Consider the following 18,354-nt stretch of genomic DNA (forward strand, 5'->3'; position numbering starts at 1 on the left):
CTGCTCATTCACACGGCGAGTCCGGTACAAGTGCGCTCTTATGCCGATCTGAACGCGTCTGTGTGCGAGAGCGCTCCTGGCATACGGACATTACCATTACCTGCGTCTTTTCAATGGACCTCCAACCCTGTTACTCAAGCGTTCTCCTTTGTCGGAATCCCGTCAGTACAGCTGCCTTGTGCTGAATTCAAAAGAGCACCTAACTTAACTTCCATTTTCTCCCGTAGGTTCATAAGAGGACAGATCGAATTAAGCGTTCACATTCACCACGAATGAGTACAGTTGATGGGTTCCGTATTTGATTTTCAGTCGCTAGAAAGCGAGTGGAAAGGAATGGAAACGAACGTGTCATAGCTAAACGTCAGATGCGAATGTAAAAAACGCTCAGTCAGTGTGCTATTACAATCACCTCTTCTTGTTTTCCGTGCTTGAAGAGAAAAATAGGAGAGAATCTTTGACTTGTGCAAGGAATATTTGTTTATTTCTGATTCCTCCATCTTTCTTTTAGCTCTTAGTGTACTAACAGCAACAGGTTTTTAATACTCTACCTCGCTTTGATGTGAGCTGCTAGTTTTATATGTTCCATATTTTATACAGCTTGCCATGGTTTCTGCTGCTCCTACAGCTACCTTTTCTCCGTTTTTAGACCTGTTATTGTACTTATTTTGGTTATTATCACTATTTCAACACGGGCAACTGCCCTTTACTTTACCATAAAACCAAGATATTTCTGTTTTGTCAGCTCAAGTTCTATTGCTGTTATATGATAAAACAACATGCGAGATGAAGGTATAAACCTCATGTTCTCGTGACAAAATAAACGCCTAACTCTATAAACCGTGATAACAAACAAAATAGCTATTTTAGTATCAAATATCCACAAATGTTAACTTACTATGTCGAAATAGGGATTGGGTTGGATTGTTTGGGGGAAGAGACCAAACAGCGAGGTCATCGGTCTCATCGGATTAGGGAAGGACGGGGAAGGAAGTCGGCCGTGCCCCTTCAAAGGAACCATCCCAGCATTTGCCTGGAGCGATTTAGGGAAATCACGGAAAACCTAAATCAGGATGGCCGGACGCGGGATGGAACCGTCGTCCTCCAGAATGCGAGTCCAATGTTGACGAAATAGGATATAAAATGTGGACTACCGTTAAAATGACAAATATTTATGACGTTGAGAAATTTGGTGACATCGAATATAAACGGAATATTTCGTAAGTCTCTCCTGGTAGAACTTGTCTGTAGTGTAGTCTCTAACGGTAGTTTGACGTGGATGAAGCCCAGACGAGAGGGGAACCTACTAAAATGTGATGCTGCCGCTACAGAAGAACGCTGAAGATTAGATTTTTTTTTTTCTACGGCATCTAATACCATGGAATATATTCTCTGGTGTCTTAACAGATGTCCTAACATCCTGTACCTTCTTCTTGTCAGTGTTTTCCTTGTATTCCTTTCTCCAGCAATTCTGCGGAGAATCTCCTCTTTCCTTTGAAACGTCCCCTTTGAGCAATTATACAAGACTGTGCTTACACTGACACACAATTTCTTTTTTTTTTTTTAGCGCAACGCAGTCTAACTTTCAGAAATACCTACAAAAGAATGGCCTTGACTAACATTAACCTATACCTTTCACAAATCACTTACAAAAATCTTCGTTACTCAAGCTACTGCAATACAGCGTGCGCCACTACTGCCAGCTAAATAAAAGATTCAAACTACTGAAGGCACTAACTACTGATAGGCATAGTTATCAAATGAAAGATTTTAATAGAGAACAAACAATGTATTTACCTTAATAGTGTTGAAAAATCATAATATACATAGCAGTTCATGACATCCAGTCTTACAAATTTCAAAACTCCGCCATTTCTCTCCCCACATCCACCACTGCTGGTGGCTCACCTCCAACTGCGCAACGCTATGCGCTGTTAACAGCCAACAGTCCAACACTACAATGGCGAATATTACTACAATGCCACCCAGCCACAGACTGCACACAGCACAGCCAGTGATTTTCATACAGAGAGCTACGTGGCGTTACCAATAAGAAAACCTAAACAGCCTACTTACATAGCCCCCATGCTCCCCACAAAAAATTTTACAAATTGTTTGGGGCAGTGGCCAATACAGATTTGAAAATAAAATTTCATAATCATAATTATAATAACAAAGAAATCAAATGCACACACTTATTGATACAATGTTGGTCAAAAGCTAAAATTTTCTCACAGTCCATAAAGACAGTCCTGATCATTCATCACAGTAAAATTGCAGTGTTTTTTTTTTCTCAAGGTCTGAGCAGTAAAGGAGAATGCACACAGAAGTAGTGGATTTCCATGCAGTCTTGAAGAAGTAGTGTTGTCCTTCCCATGGAAAGACAGTGCTGACTCTTGACATGCAGACAGGTAGTGGGCCACAACAGAGCAAACCCACAGCAGAGTCAGTCTCAGTTTTGAAGAATGTTGATAGGTAGGTCATCACAGAGCAGACCCACTGTAGTCCTCGTAGAGAGTATGGTATTGGTGGGCCACCAGAGGTGCAGACCCACTGCAGTCCTTGTAGAAATAATTGTATTGGTGAGTCATCGAAGGTGCAGACCCACTGTAGTCCTTGTAGAGACGGCCAGCAGCCATCTGTTGCGACTGTGCAGGTGCACAATCACCATCGAAGAGTCTTGCGGAGAATATAGCAAGTCCATGAACCACCACTTGTGCACTCACAAAGTTTTTGGAATTGTCCTTAGAACCAGCAATGCTGTTATCCAGTCCCTTGATGAATTATTAACACACGTGCAAACACTAACAGTCCCAACTTCTCACATATTGTGCATTACTATGACCAACAGAAATGTGTGCAGTGAAATAAATGCTTACAAGTTACTTAATTTGATGAACTGGTGTCAATTACAATATTATAACATGAGAATACAATAACAAAGGTACAAAATACCTCAGTAAAGAACATAACAATACAGATAACATTTGTAGTAGCACAGGTTTTACAAAAGAATAGAGATAAACATATACATCAGTGTTACCAAAATAATGACATAAGTACACATAAAGATCAGAATAACTTTTGAAACATCACCTTCTCATATGAGCAACAAAACAGAATAAATAATGTCTAAACATCTTTACAAAGTAAATAACGTAGTATTAGAAAAATTCTACAACGTAGCTCTCATCAGCTAAACACATAAAGACAGGAAAAACACAAATACACAAGGGTACACAAACACATAGAGGGATGACACAAAAGGAAAGGACAGGGTTTGTTTTACTGCAGTATTTTGCATGGAGATCTCCCTTCGTTCATCATTATTGCCAAAAGTCCTATCTAAGCCTGCTTTCTGTATTCTGTTCACATCCTCTTTCAAAAATAGTTTTTCTCCACTGTACACTACTTTTTTTTGGCCAAACCATTTTCTTATAGCTTCTCAATGCATTTCTTCCAATTCATCATAGTTAGTTTCTTATATAGTCTACCCCCTCTTAAGCTAGCTTAAATCTACTGAGCTCAGATATATATACCAAGGGATGAGGCAATGCAGCAGCACATAACAAATTAACACAAAAAGCAATGACAAAAATTCAAATTGGCAAAGCAAGCAGCATAAATTAGCAAAGCAAATGCAATATTACAACTAATATAAGGCAATGTGCAGCAAACAAGAAAAATAAATCAGTAGTAAAACTAGCTTAATACAATGTAAATTTCAGTAGGACTATGCCTGGCAAACAGCAGCAGCAAATGCAATAACTTATACCTGAACATGACATAGCTCAAGCAGAAAAAATATTACAGTAAAAATGGCCATTTTTAATACCTATGTCACATCTGAACACTAGAGTGATGCATCACGAGAACTTACACTAGCAGATAAGTTACCAAATCGTAAAAAAATTATTTATGCAATTCCTGTGAAGGGAAATGTCTATTTATGCACCCTCGTTTTCTTGGAAGTAGATCATAAATTTCTTATTGACTGGATCTGTAGGCATAAAATAAATATATTAGTACATCTATTAAATTTTATTTTAACCAATGCTGCAGTGCAGCTAGAAACTATATATTAAACAAATTGAGTAAATAAATACATAAAGACAGCCATATGGCATTTCTCTCAACTAGCAAGACAATAGCCGTGAAATGTTTCTCATCGTTTCATTAGGCATTTTGGTAAATATCATAAATTAAAGGGCTCCACAGTATAATCATTTGTTTTCAAGTTTGAGCGTGTCGTATTTGCGATGCTTTCTACAAAGAAATGTCAATAGCGAGGATAATGGCCTCCCTTTTTTTTTCTCCACCTGTGCCTCTGAAAGGCACACAGTAATGGCTTTTTTCCAGGCGACTGTCGCGCAGCTGGGTGCCCATGACGCATTACGTTCAGGTGGTCACTTAACTTTCTTACCAAAATATTTACGACACCAGTTTCCGCTACAGTGACAGTCTCATACGAAAATTTCACAGGTCGAAAATTTACGTTACAAATGTGTAGAAACAAAATCCTGTAAATATAACAGTGTCCAACAAATTTTCAGCGGAATTGTGATACATTCACGCATGTACACACATTTCATAACTCTTTAAAGTACGATTCTCAGCTTATTGATCATAAACGTACCTCACAGCATAATACACATCGTCACCGCAATAATAACATCATAACAGATCAATCACATCTCAGAATCGTCGCAGCTTCTTTCAATAATTTCAAAACCTAAAAAAAAATTCCCTGCTCATGTCAAAAGTTTCATCTACCTCAAACGTACTTTAAAAATCATGATCTCATACCAAATACATCAATCAAAGCTCTCATAGTATCACAATGGTTCTGAAAAATATGAAGGGTTCACACAGTACAGACAAAATACTATTTCATAAGTGTGAAGTTATCCACCTGTGTAATTGCGTAAACATCTGTCACTGACATGGAAAAAAATGTTTGTTTCTCTGTTAAATAATCAGGTAGCTGCGTATTTTGTGTTTGAGAAATATGGTACCGATATGTAAAGTTGTATAAGCAAATACCATATTAGCTAGGGCTCCTTGTGCTTGCCACACACATGGTACACAAAGTAAGCGTTTACCCCCCTGAGGATTAATGTAATTATACCCTCAGGTGTTACAGATTATTGCAATGGAATGAAATGTATCACAGAAATACTTTGTATCATTGTACTTCAAATATCTTTAAAAATAAATGTTTTAAGTACAAAATTAATCACTCAAATACGTGTACTGTAGCGCTAAACTGTGCGTCTTGTTGTAAGATAATCTCTGTGAAAGTGTCGTAGTTATCGTCCTCCGAAAGCTAAGTTCTGCAGAAGTCAATGTACTTACCTCATGATAAACAAAAGTGAAATGCTATGCGTATAGATATCTTAGTTATTACGCTTATTGCTGTGATGAAGAAAGTACTGTGCTGTAACGTATTGTTGTGCTACGGAAAAGGCTGTCTCACTGTAGCTATACCACTAAAGTTACTACTAAAACATTTTTTACTTTCCAGAATAATACAGAAAAACTGTGCAGATATAAAACAGAAACACTGCAAAAGCAACATTGTAAATTGTCACTCATTAGTTGCGTCGTGATAAAATCGTGTAGCTGTCACATAAACTAACCACTGTGTCATCTGGTATCTCACAGAAAGTACTTTAAATCCAGAATGTATTTTCAAGTAAACCAAAATGTTGCATTAAAATCTCATTAGCAATACTGGTAAATGTTCTAAGTATGTGAGCCTTATAGTCGTTACGTAATCGTGCAACTAACAAGCAAGAATGTACACACACAATAACACTGTGTCGTCTGTTCACAATAACAATGCATTCGTAATTTCTGTTTAAATAAGTTCTCTTGGTTCTTGACTGGATATTTAACTTCAAACATTGTTGCATATTAACAGATTCTAAGTCTGACAAAGCATACAAGTAATGTAAAGTGAAAAGTTATATGGCAAAGACAAAGTTAAAAAGCAGATTATCTTTCAATAAACGGTTTTACATGTGAAATGTGGTGTAAACCTTTACTCTTCCTAGTACGCAGAGTTTCAACTTCAACGCAATTATCATGTGGTATACGTCGGATTCTGTAAGGTCCATTGTAAACTAGAAAGAATTTGTGACTCAAGTGTTTCTTCTTATGTGACAATGAATGAGCTTTAATGAGAACTTTCTGACCAATATATAATTTCTTTGCATTTGCTTTACCGTGTAGTATTCTCCTTTTGTCTGCTGCAGATTTTATATTTTTAATAGCCAAATCAATTATGTCTTTGTGTAGAAGTTTATGTGTATTCGGGAAAGGTACAAGCTCTCTGATTCTGTTCGGTGGTTCTTCATTCTTCACTACAAGAGTAGGTGGTAAAGCAGTGGAGTCATGAGGCATTTCATTTAGCACGTTTTGAAATAAGTGTAAGTATCTGTCCCAATGCTGATGCTTTCTGTGACAATGAAGTCTGCAAAGCTTATTGATTTCTTTCATAATCCGTTCGGAGGGGTTACAATGTGGTGAGTACGATGAAATAAAAACAGGTTTGATTTTATGATTCCGAAGCATGCGTGACCAAACAGCAGATCTGAATTGCGGTCCGTTATCTGAAATGACTTTACTAACGTGTCCAACTTCACGTAAAATTTTTTTAACAAAGGCGTTGGATACAGACCGTCCAGTGGCTTTACGTAACGGTGTGAAAGAAACAAATTTTGAAGTAAGTTCAACAGCGCCTAGAACGTACGAAAATCCATTAGATGTTCTGACAAGCGGTCGCAAGAGATCAACAGCAGCAAATTCTTTTAATTTAGAAGGAATGATGGGAAACAGCGGAGCACGAAGGGAGATAGTAGATGGTTTCGCCTTTTGACAAAGTTTACAAATAGACAAGACTCTTCGAATTCTCTTTTCCATATTGTTAAAATAACAAGTCGTTCGAAGAATACGATAACATTTTCGTGAGCCAAAATGTGCATAGCTGAAAAGAATGTACCAAATGAGCTTATTAACAAAATCGTCAGGAATGCAAAGTACCCATAGCTTGTCATCAACAGTGCAGCGTTTGAACAGTATGTTGTTTCTAACCAGATTATAAAGCCGAATCTGTGTGTGTGTCTTTTCATGCCATTTCCTTGTGATGTCTTTCCAAATCGGATCTTTATCTTGTTCATGAGCAATGTCCTTTAAAGATGTGGTGATGAAGTTTTCAAAGGCGACTTTCTGAATGTAAAGAATACTGAAATTTTTTCGAGGTTGCCTTCTGTGTTACTTTTCTCAAGCCCAGCCGGTGCGCGTGACAGTGCGTCCGCAACAACGTTCTCCTTGCCGGGAATGTAGACTATTGTGAAGTGGAATTCTTGCAGAAACAATGGCAACGTTTTAACCTGTCATGATTTGATTTTGAAGACATAAGAAATTGTAATGCACGATGATCACTGTATACTTTTACGTACTTACCAGAAAGAAAGAAACGGAATTTGTTAAATGCCCAAACGATAGCTAAGGCTTCTAATTCAGTAACGGAATAATTTTTTTCAGATTTTGTTAGCACTCGGCTAGCAAAAGCAATGGTTTTCTGAACGGTAGTGTCATTTTCTATGGCTTCTTGAAATAAATGGGCACCAAGACCGACTTTAGAAGAATCCGTGCTACGGCAGTAATCTTGTGACAGATCTGGATGAGCTAGTATTGGCGCGTTAAGTAGCGATTCTTTCAAAGAATTGAATTCTAACTGTGCTTGTTCGTCCCAGTTCCAAATAGTATTTTTTCCAGTGAGAGAACAAAGTTTTGGTGTAACAAGAATTTGCATATTCAGAAAACGACGGTAAAAATTTACGAGACCTAGAAAACTGCGGACTTGTTTTTTTGTGGATGGAACTGGAATGGCTCTGATTGCTTCTAACTTTTCAGGATCCGGCTGAATGCCTTCAGAAGAAATAGTGTGTCCCAAAAACCTCACCTTTGACCTACCGAATTCAGACTTTTCCAAGTTAATTGTAATTCCAGATTCTGCAAAACTACGTAACAAACTGTTGAGGATGCGATTATGTTGTTCCCATGAAGCTTCTACTATTAGAATATCGTCCACATATAAGGTGATGTGACGTTTTAAGAACTCAGGTAATATGGAATTTAGCCCGCGAATGAATGCTGCCGAAGAAATGTTCAAACCAAAAGGAAGTTTCCGAAACTGATAACAAACGCCGAAACAAAGGAAAGCTGTGTATTTTCTACATTCTGGATGAAGTTCGATCTGATAAAAGCTGGATCTGAGATCAATGGAAGACAACACTTTTACACCATTAAAATTTTGAAGAAGTAATTCCAACGTTTGCGGCCTGTCTGTTTCAGGAATAATGATAGTATTGATTTGTCTCGAATCTAAGACAAACCTGATCGATCCATTTTTCTTCTCAACAACATGTAATGGATTGTTGTATGAGCTTACTGCAGGCTCAATAATGCCCTCGTCAAGCATAGATTGTATTTCTGTTCTAACACGGTCCCTATAATGTGCTGGAATTACGTATGGTCTAACACAAAATTTAGTATGCTCACGAACACGAAATTGGTATTGAAATCCCTTGATTGTTCCTGCTTTGTGAGTGAAAACTGTGGAATGTGCTTGTAAAATCTCAAAAAGGTCTTGCCTATCACTGTCACTACAATTCTCAATTGTTTAAATTTTATTCTGAATTAACTCATTAGTATCAAATGCGCCGTCGATATCATCCCTGTCAGTACTTGCAGAGTGATTGTTAGTGTCTAGTTCCGTAGAAAATTCCGAACTGTTGTCTAACAGAAGGTAAAGCCCATTAATTTCCTCGCCATGGTTTGAGAGCCAATCTTCCAATTTCGAAGCTATTGACTTACCTTCTTTCTCTAAACTTATTTCAGCATCGTGAAAGTTTAAGATTGCTTTGTATTCATTCAAAAAGTCTACTCCCAGTATAATTTCCGTCGACAATAATGGAACAAGCTATTGACTTACCTTCTTTCTCTAAACTTATTTCAGCATCGTGAAAGTTTAAGATTGCTTTGTATTCATTCAAAAAGTCTACTCCCAGTATAATTTCCGTCGACAATAATGGAACAATAAGAAAGTTCATAGAGAAGCTGTGGCTTTGACAAAAGAATTCTAAGTTGGTTTGTTGGCGTACATCTACACTTTTTCCAAAGATTGCACCTTGTAATTTAATCTTACGTAACGGAAGTGTGGGGAAATCGTTCGATTTGTTACATTTGCTAAAGGCTGTTTCACTAATTACTGAAATGGGACTGCCAGAGTCAAGTACTGCCGTAATTTACGTCATTTACTGTAATGTGAATCACAGGATATGCAATGTTGTTATGTTTTACGTCGTGTTCCTGGAGTAAGATGTCCCTAATATCTTCCATTTTTACGTAATTACGAGCTACGGCAGCTGCGTCGTCAGTTTCATACGTACGTTTCGTGGCTGCCAGCGGTATGAGTCATTTCCTATTGTCTCTTTGTTGGCGCGCGTCGTTATTGGGATTTGGAGACCTAACTTCTACAAATTTACCTTGTCGACAGGGCCCTGCTCTGTTTGAATCCCGCCAGTTCTGATGCAATTCAGGTCTGTCGTTACGATCATATCGTCTGTCGTCATGTCGGTAGATTCCATAGTTACTTTCTTGTCGGTCACGTGGTGGAGAACTTCTCCCTGAATCGTAACTGCGCGCTGGTCCGTTGCGTCTAAAGTTATTCTGTCTCCCTTGATAATATTTATTTTGGTTCCCATATTGTCTGTTTCTCTGATTGTCTCTGTGATAGTCATTACTGCGGAGATGTGATCTTTCCCTGTAGTTATTACTACTCTGCCAACGGTTGTCATACGGGTGGTGTCTGTTTTGGTCACGATTTGTGTTGTGAGAATAGCCTTGTTGTGTCCAGTTATTATTTCTTTCATCGCGGAATTGAGACGGACGTGACCTGTAATTGTTGAGTTCCTGTTTTCGCGTTCCGAGATTGTCAGTGTCAATTTCTAATTCTTGTAAGAGTCCCTGAAAAGCTTCAATGTCGTCTTTGCAACGTCCTGCCAAAATAATATGTCGTAAATGTTCAGGTAATTTGATTAAGCAAATGAGGATGAGTTCTGAGGGGCTGTATGGGTTTGACAGGAACTGACTCTTGTGCAACATGTCTTCAAAATATTTCACAAGACTGGAAAATTCAGATTGTTCGAAATGTTTCATCATTATGATGCTATGTTTTACTCGGTCTTGTATAGCTTGAGACCAATATGCTGAGAGGAAGGCATGGTAAAATTCTCCTTCACGGTGACAATCATGAATGACCGATCGCATTCTTACAGCTCGTTCATTCTCTAAATAGCCACACATAAATTCTAATCTGTGCTCTAATGACCAGTTGGGAGGAAAACAATGAGAGAATTGATGGAGCCACGCTTGTGGATGAATGTCGTTGCCAGAATTCTTAAATGTTTTAAATTTACGTGTAGTAATGAACAGCTTATAGTCAAACTCATCGTGTCGGCGAGTCGCACATCGCTCATTGTTACTTCGTTTCGGCGGTTCCATCTCAAAATTCAATGCGCCTTCCTCCTTTCATCGATGTATTGAATTATTTTCTGTTACACAAGGTTTCTTCGCAGTTGCCTTCCCTACACCTATGTTTTTCTTCCCAACTTCTGTGATTGCCCTTTTTAGAGTTGTCTATTTCTCTGCAACTGAATTACAAACTGAGCTGTTTTTTTACCGCAGTATCTGTAGCCTCAGAGACCTTCATTCATACCTCTTAATTTTTTAGTATTTCCGTATCCCACTTCTTTTCACACTGATTCTTCCCAACTAATCTCCCAACCTCCAGCCTACTCTTCATAATTATTAAATTGTGATCTGAGTCTGTATCTGCTCCTGGGCACGCCTTAAAATCCAATATCTGATTTTGAAATCTTGGCCTGACCGTGACGTAATCTAACTGAAATTTTCCCCTTATCTCCCGTTCTTTTCCAAGTATACGTCCTGCACTTGTGAGTTTTGAACAAAGTGTTCGATATTACTATCTCAAATTAGTTACAGAGCTCAATTAGTCTTTCTCCTCTCTCATTTCTTCTACCAAGCTACTGGGTTGTAAAAATTGTAGAGGGACTTAACTGCAGTAAGTAGGTTCAAATGGATAAATGCTTCCTTAGGATGGAATGGCATGTAGAGTTGCGCCAAACGAGTCCTTAGTTTGAAGACAACCAGCCCCTGATGTATAAGTCCATAAACATTTTTGCTTATAATAAGACGCAATATCCTATAACATCTCTCTATGCAAGAGGGACTTAGCACCTGTAACATCTCTGCTAAAAGCGGCTGTAAACAGTGAATGTGTACAACGCAGCTGCTGGGTTGTCGAGAAAGCACACAATTAACATACACAACACTACAGGAATATCACAAGAATTCCTAAACATTACTTTTTACTGATCTACTAAAAAGCGTTCTTCAAACAAAGTGATAAACCTGACACATTCTACAAATTTCGAAATCACTGGCTTTACCCACAGAAATGTACCTGAACTAAACAGTCTAACTGCTGACTGATAATGGAAAAAACCTCCCGAAAAATGTCATCAACGAAAATTTAGATAAATGGTTGGTATCGTTGTGTTTTATTTACGTATATTTTAAACAGGCATACACAGGAACAAGTTACCAGACCTGTTTGTGTGTAGTTCTGCACTGTTATCGTTCAAATAAACCGCCTTATATCCTTGCATATCGCTGCCCTTTGGGGTCTGTGTGATGCTTTAGCAGCAATTAAAATCATAATCGTCCTTATGTCTCTATACTGTTGTGGTGTCTTCCCTATCTACGAGTCTGGGTAAATCTTCATTTTATTATAAAACTGTACGTTGTTATTACTGGTTGCGTAGTTCTTTGTTCCTCAGAAAACATTATAACATCTTCAACGCGTGAAATATTTAATTTTATTTATAAGAAACACTGTTCCAAAATTGTATTTGATATGACTGGCTTATACATTTCATATGCAATCTTCAGTGGTTAGAAAATTGCATTTCATTATTCTCATAATCTAAACTGGTGAGGGTTAACTGACTCATTAGGAGCCATGACGTGTAAGTAGGCTGTTTAGGTTTTTTTTATTGGTAACTCCACCTCTGTATAAAAATCACTGGCTGTGCCGTGTGCAGTCTGTGGCTGCTTTGCATTGTTGTAATACTCAACCATTGTAGTGTTAGGCAGCTGGCTGTGAACAGCGCGTAGCGTTGGGCAGTTGGAGGTGAGCCGCCAGCAGTGGTGGATGTGGGGAGAGAGATGGCGGAGCTTTGTAATTTGTCATGAACTGCTACATTTATAAATGATGATATAAAGGTAAACACATTGTTTGTTCTCTATTAATATCTTTCATTTGCTAACTATCCCTATCAGTAGTTAGTGCCTTCTATAGTTTGAATCTTTTATTTAGCTGGCAGTAGTGGCGCTCGCTGTATTGCAGTAGCTTGAGCAGCGAAGATTTTTGTGAGGTAAGTGATTTGTGAAAGGTATAGTTTAATGTTAGTCAGGGCCATTCTTTTGTAGGGAATTTTGAAAGTCAGATTGCGTTGCGCTATAAATATTGTGTGTCAGGTTAAGCACAGTCGTGTAAAATTGTTAAAAGGGGACGTTTCAGGCGTACCATTATATACGACTTACAGTTTTCTGAGTGAGTCTGGTGACCTTTAAGATGAAATACAAAGGTTGATGGAACCTCACCCTCGTGCCTTGATGGGCTATAATTCCTGGAAATGTCACGGAAGTCTGTGGGTACGAAGTTTATTTCGCGAGCGGTTTTTTTGCTGTGCAACGCAGAGTAGTTGTGAAAAGTAGGACAGGAATACTGCCGTGATTTGAGAATGAATAGCATTTTGAGTAAGAGCACAGCCAGCGAAAGGCAAAGTTCTGCAGTTCCCGCGTCTGCTATCTAGCCTGATTAGCTGTCATAATATTTAGCTCCGTCATTCTATCCTGTTTACTCATCAGGACTTTAAGCAGCCTATCTACCAAACAGCAAAGGACAGATACATGCCACGTACCTTACTCCTACCTTCACTCCAAGTTTACACAGATGTTAGCACCTCACAGTAACTTCACTGCGTGATTCGACCCAAGCTTTCGCTTTTTGTGCAGCCAGCCCTTCATCACGTTGCAGACGAGCGAGCTGGACGCGCTGCTGTGCCGGCCGGAGCTGGACCGGCTGCGCTGTCTGGACGTCGAGCCGGACGTGAAGCGCGAGTCGCCGCTGCACCACCACCACCACCACCATCCCCCGCACCACCACCACCATCACCACCATCACCACCACCACGGGCTCCACCACCACGACCCGTACCTCGAGTCGTCGCCGGCGCCGGCGCCCGCCCCCAGTGACTCGCCGGTGGGTCACCCTTCGGGGGCGGGCGCGCTGGCCGCCGCCTTCTCGTTGGCCACCGCCCCCGCAGCCGCCCCCGACGACGACGTCTTCCTGAGGCCGGCCATCTGGGAGGACATCACCTCCAGCATCCAGAAGCTGGACCCCGAGAACGCGGAGATGCTTGCCGCCGCCATCGTCAAGATGGAGTCCCCGGACGACATGGACCGGCTGCAGGTAAGTGGCATTCTTCCTGTAGACTGTCCCACCAGTATTACACGATACTTTTGTTGAATCGTCAATCTTCTGACTGGTCTGATGCTGCCTACTGCAACTTCACCTCCTGTGCAAACGCTCGTCTTTAGTTTCTGGATGGCGTCGGAAATTGTACGAGGCATTTCGCATTAAGGCTGGCGCCACCAGCAAAGAGGTGGCTGTACTGGGATACGTATCAGACGGAACTGATAGAGAAAATAAAGAATATCCAAATAAGAGCACCGCGTTTCATTACCGATTCTTGTAGGTAGCTGAAAAGAGTCTCGAAGATGCTCAGCCAGAGCTCCAGTGGTAGAAGCTTCAACAAAGTCGTTCTGCGTCTTCGTGTGTTTCTCTGTTAAATTCAGAGAGCGTACGTTCCTAGAGGAGTCAACCAATACAAGGATGGTCAGAAACAGTCTGATAAGTGTGTTGCAGGGGAGGGTGTGCTGACAAAGAATTGTAAAAAAAAAAAAAAAAAGGTACGTTGCGCCGGTCCCGCGTAATTTGGTATTAAAGTTAGCCACTCAGGTCGTCACGAACGCCAATTCCCAATTCAAGGACTTGCAGGTACTAAAATGCAGTAATGCATAGACATTTGTGGGTGCGTGAGTTACCACTTGTTCAAATTCTTTATTGCCAGTCAAAACGTGCCTTTTTCGGAAGTGATAAATTTAAGTCGTGAAATAACAAAAAATAAAAAAAGAACACGTTTGGCGACAATGTCTCTGTAAAGCTTCTTGAATTTGCGCGCGCAACGACCTGACTGGCTAACTTCAGTGCTAAGTAAATCGGAAAGGCTTGTCAATTATTTCTCAGAACAGCCTATCCTGAAACAACCTTGCAAGCTTTTCAGACTTTGCTCTGACCACCCTGTATACTGCTTCCTCCAAAGTATATCTCGCGAAATGGCCATAAAAGCAAAGTGAGAAATATTCGAGCTCACTAGGAGGCTTACCACCAATAGTTTTTCCCACGGACCATTCACGACTAGAATATGAAAGTGGGGTGGGTGGCACAAACTACACTCCACTACACACCTTAAGGTGGCACTCTGAGTGCTTCTTCAGAGAATTACATGTTGCACTTACTCCATGGATTACGTGATTAGCTGAAATGTCGAGCATCTTGAATGTCTGGGAAATGGCTGGAAACGCTGCTTAACCGATACCTCTCTAATGACCTCGTTGTCGACGGGACGTTAAACACTAACCACCACCACCACCAACAACCGATACTGCCTTCTAGCAATCTGTAGATGCTTTGTATAAGGGGTAGGAAACTGCGTAGAGGACAAGTCCTCGCCCCATTTAGTTCCATTTAAAAGCTCTGATTGCTAGAGGGAGCGGTTTCACATCGTACTGAAATCTCGGAGATCAAATACTGTCCTGCAAAAACTGATCTTCAGCATAAAGTTACTTTGTAATATTTATCCTTCCTGGTGCTATATGTTCCACTATATTTTCTTTGTAAGGACTCAGCTTTAGTTAACGTTCATGCAGGAAAAAATAATTTCATATGGATCGTGTAGTGAAACGCACCTTTAGTATGCAGAGGCTTTTAGTATATGCAGCGATTTCTGAAGACAACTGCTCGGAAATTACAAGACATACAGTAAAATGACACATATCAGTGGATATAGCACCCTCATATTGTTCGCAGGTAGATTCTGCGACTATGTTAACATTTAAAAATTTATGTCGTCCACTTTTCCGTCTTAGTAGCATACATTTTACAATTAGTTTCGGTGACTTGTGACCATCTTCAGATCTGTGTTACGTCGTGCAGAAACTACTGTTCGGAATACTACAAGAACGAAAGCTTGCTAACATCGGAATACTGATGGGCAGTTTCTGCATGACTCGATAGATTGCTTACTCAACTACATAGTCTGAAGATAACCATTTCTGATCGAAAGTAGTCATACTGAAAAAAAAATGCAATAAAGCTGATATACTCAATAAAGATTTCTTGGCTTGGATCTGTCCGATTAACCTGTGTAATCTCTCTTCCTAGATAGAAATCTCCTACGTAATTGGCCTCTGTGTCGTTTCCAATATTTATACTCAGCAAATTGTTTTTCTTCTTTCTGTTACTGTTCATCACCTTTATTATTCCCTTCTTCATTGCTGAGCCATACTCTGTGCCAACTATGCTGTCCACGCTCTCTCTCCCTCTCTCTCTCTCTCTCTCTCTCTCCCTCCCTCCCTCTCTCTCTCTCTCTCTCTCTCTCTCTCTCTCTCTCTCTCTATCTCTCTTTCCTCTTTATCTTACTCAGCATTCATAGAAGCATTTCACAGTGTTAGCCAGTGGTCATCACTGGACTATCCAGAGACAAAAAATAGGAGACAAGCATCTATAACCATTCTTTAACTTCCTTTTTTGGCTTTTAACACTCATCATGAACAATGTCTCTTGAAAACCTGTTCTGGCATTGTGGATTGCTTCTGTGAGTATGTCGTAAAAAAAGAACGTACTCAATCAATAACTAAATCTCCACTGGGAGTATGTCATTTTACTCTCATACGATTTACATTCGTTTTAAGTCTTCCTTGCAGACGGCCAGGAGAGCTGTGTTATGTGTGGTTAACACAAGTGCCGGCCGCGGTAGTCTCGCGGTTCTAGGCGCGCAGTTCGGAACCGTGCGACTGCTACGGTCGCAGGTTCGAATCTTGCCTCGGGCATGTATGTGTGTGATGTCGTTAGTTAGGTTTAAGTAGTTCTAAGTTCTAGGGGACTGATGACCACAGCAGTTGAGTCCCATAGTGCTCAGAGCCATTTGCACCATTTGTTAACACAAGTCACCGAATTCACAGCAAAATCTTCCCTGTCCCGCTTCATCGCTTACCCTCTTTCTCGAAGTCCTTTCCGGGAGCAGAGCTCCGATTCTTGATCTCTCTCATTATATCTGATGACTGGATAACTACTTTAGCTTCAGTGCACTTGTTGCCTCATTACAACCTGTTATCTTTCTTTCCAACTAGATCTTTCTCTTGGCTGGTGTACTAAATCTCTCTGCCTCTCTCAGAAAATATCACATTCGTACCTTCTTCTCTGCCGCTTATTATTATTATTGTTATTATTATTACTATTACTAGCGGCGAAAGCAATGGCCTTGGTACTGGGGGTATTAACGCTAGCAGTTCCTAGTCAGTACTGTCCGTCACATTGTCTTTACATGAATTCAGATCATTCTTAATTCTTCTAATACTGCATTATCATATTTATCACATTAAAGCTGTGATTCCTTACATAACAATGATGTAAAAAACCATATATATGAACACCCAGACCGAAGTAACAAATAACCAGACGGCCATAATCTGATCAGGTTAAATAAACATAAATAAAAACAGTTAGATCGTCTAGACATACTTCATAGTAAATATGTGGTCCCAGACTCTTATTATTGTATTTTTCTTTCTTACGAAAGTTTTGGTGCTGAGATGTTGACGCGCAGTGGCTTTGCAGGTGCCGCTCCACCCCAGCTACTTCCAGCCGCAGCCGGCGCACCACCGACTGCAACCTCAGTCGCAGCCCCAGCAGCAGGCGGGGGCGGCAGTGGTATTGGGGGCGGTCCCCGCGGCCGCGCCGGCGCCGGCGCCGGCGCCGTCGCTGTCCTACAAGCTGGCCGGCGTCGCCGCCTCCGTCTCCGGCTCCCCCTCTTGCTCCGCCTCTGCGCCCGCCCCCGGCTCGTCCGTCCCCGCCCCCACCCCCGCCCCCGGGCTGCTGCCGCGGCAGTTCGCGCCGCCGCCCACGCCGCCCGCGTCGGATCCCGGCTCCCCCGGCGCGCGCCGCACGCCGCCGCCTCCCTACCCTGCGCAGGCTCAGGCGCCGCACCCGCAGCCGCCCCCGCAGCCTCCGCCCCCACCGGCAGCCACGGTGCTGGCGGCTGCAGCCACCCCCACGCCAAAGTACAACCGACGGAACAACCCGGAGCTCGAGAAGAGGCGGATCCACCACTGCGACTACATCGGTAAGCCTGTCCCTCTGTCTTTCACCGTCGTAAGATACCCGCATTCAAGCTAATTTTTCATTATATAGTGGTGTGCAAGTAAGAGTGGGAGTGTATAATTCGTTCTGGGGAGAGAGGTAAATAGCGTACCGTGCATCGCCGGTGTGCTGTCTTAGTCCCACGCCACACTCTGCAGCCGTTTCCTACCCTGATAAAAGCCAACGCTATGATACATGGTGACTATTATTGAACTATATGAAAAAATGTAAATTAGTTCCAAACTAAGGAGTGCATACACTTCATTCAACATGCCAACGTCACCATCGATATTTAGGTTATGACATGTTCGACATGCCTACCATCATTGGCGATGACGTGGCGCACACGAATAGCGAAATTCTGCATGACCCGGTGAAGCTTCGGAACATCGATTCTGTCCATGAACTCCTGAATGGTTGTCTTCAGTTCAGCAATGTTTTGGGGTTATTTTTGCAGACTTTAATATAGTCCTACAAAGAGGAGTCGCATGTGTTCATATCCGGAAAATATGGCCGCCAATCGAGCCCCATGCCAGTGGCCTCTGGATAACCCAGAGCCAGAATACAGCCCCCAAAGTGCTTCTGTAGGACATCAAAACACTCCCCTGCCTCCATGGGGTCGAGCTCCGTCTTGCATGAACCACATTCAATCACGATCACTTTGCATAATTGGGATGAAGTCATTTTCCAAGACCTTCACGTAACGTTCGGCAGTCAGC

At 41.2% G+C, this 18,354-nt stretch overlaps 1 protein-coding gene across 1 annotated transcript in view; it reads left to right on the forward strand.

Annotated features, from left to right (window-relative positions):
* Positions 1-18,354, forward strand: part of LOC126260716 (dendritic arbor reduction protein 1) — a 275,518-nt gene that overhangs the window by 25,141 nt on the left and 232,023 nt on the right. Inside the window, exons 2-3 of the mRNA XM_049958054.1 lie at positions 13,168-13,624; positions 17,114-17,618. Of these exons, the coding sequence (XP_049814011.1) occupies positions 13,168-13,624; positions 17,114-17,618 (962 nt within the window). The remainder of the gene's footprint in view (positions 1-13,167; positions 13,625-17,113; positions 17,619-18,354) is intronic.

This window comes from Schistocerca nitens, chromosome 5 (genome assembly GCF_023898315.1).
Source record: "Schistocerca nitens isolate TAMUIC-IGC-003100 chromosome 5, iqSchNite1.1, whole genome shotgun sequence".
Lineage (NCBI taxonomy): Eukaryota > Metazoa > Arthropoda > Insecta > Orthoptera > Acrididae > Schistocerca > Schistocerca nitens.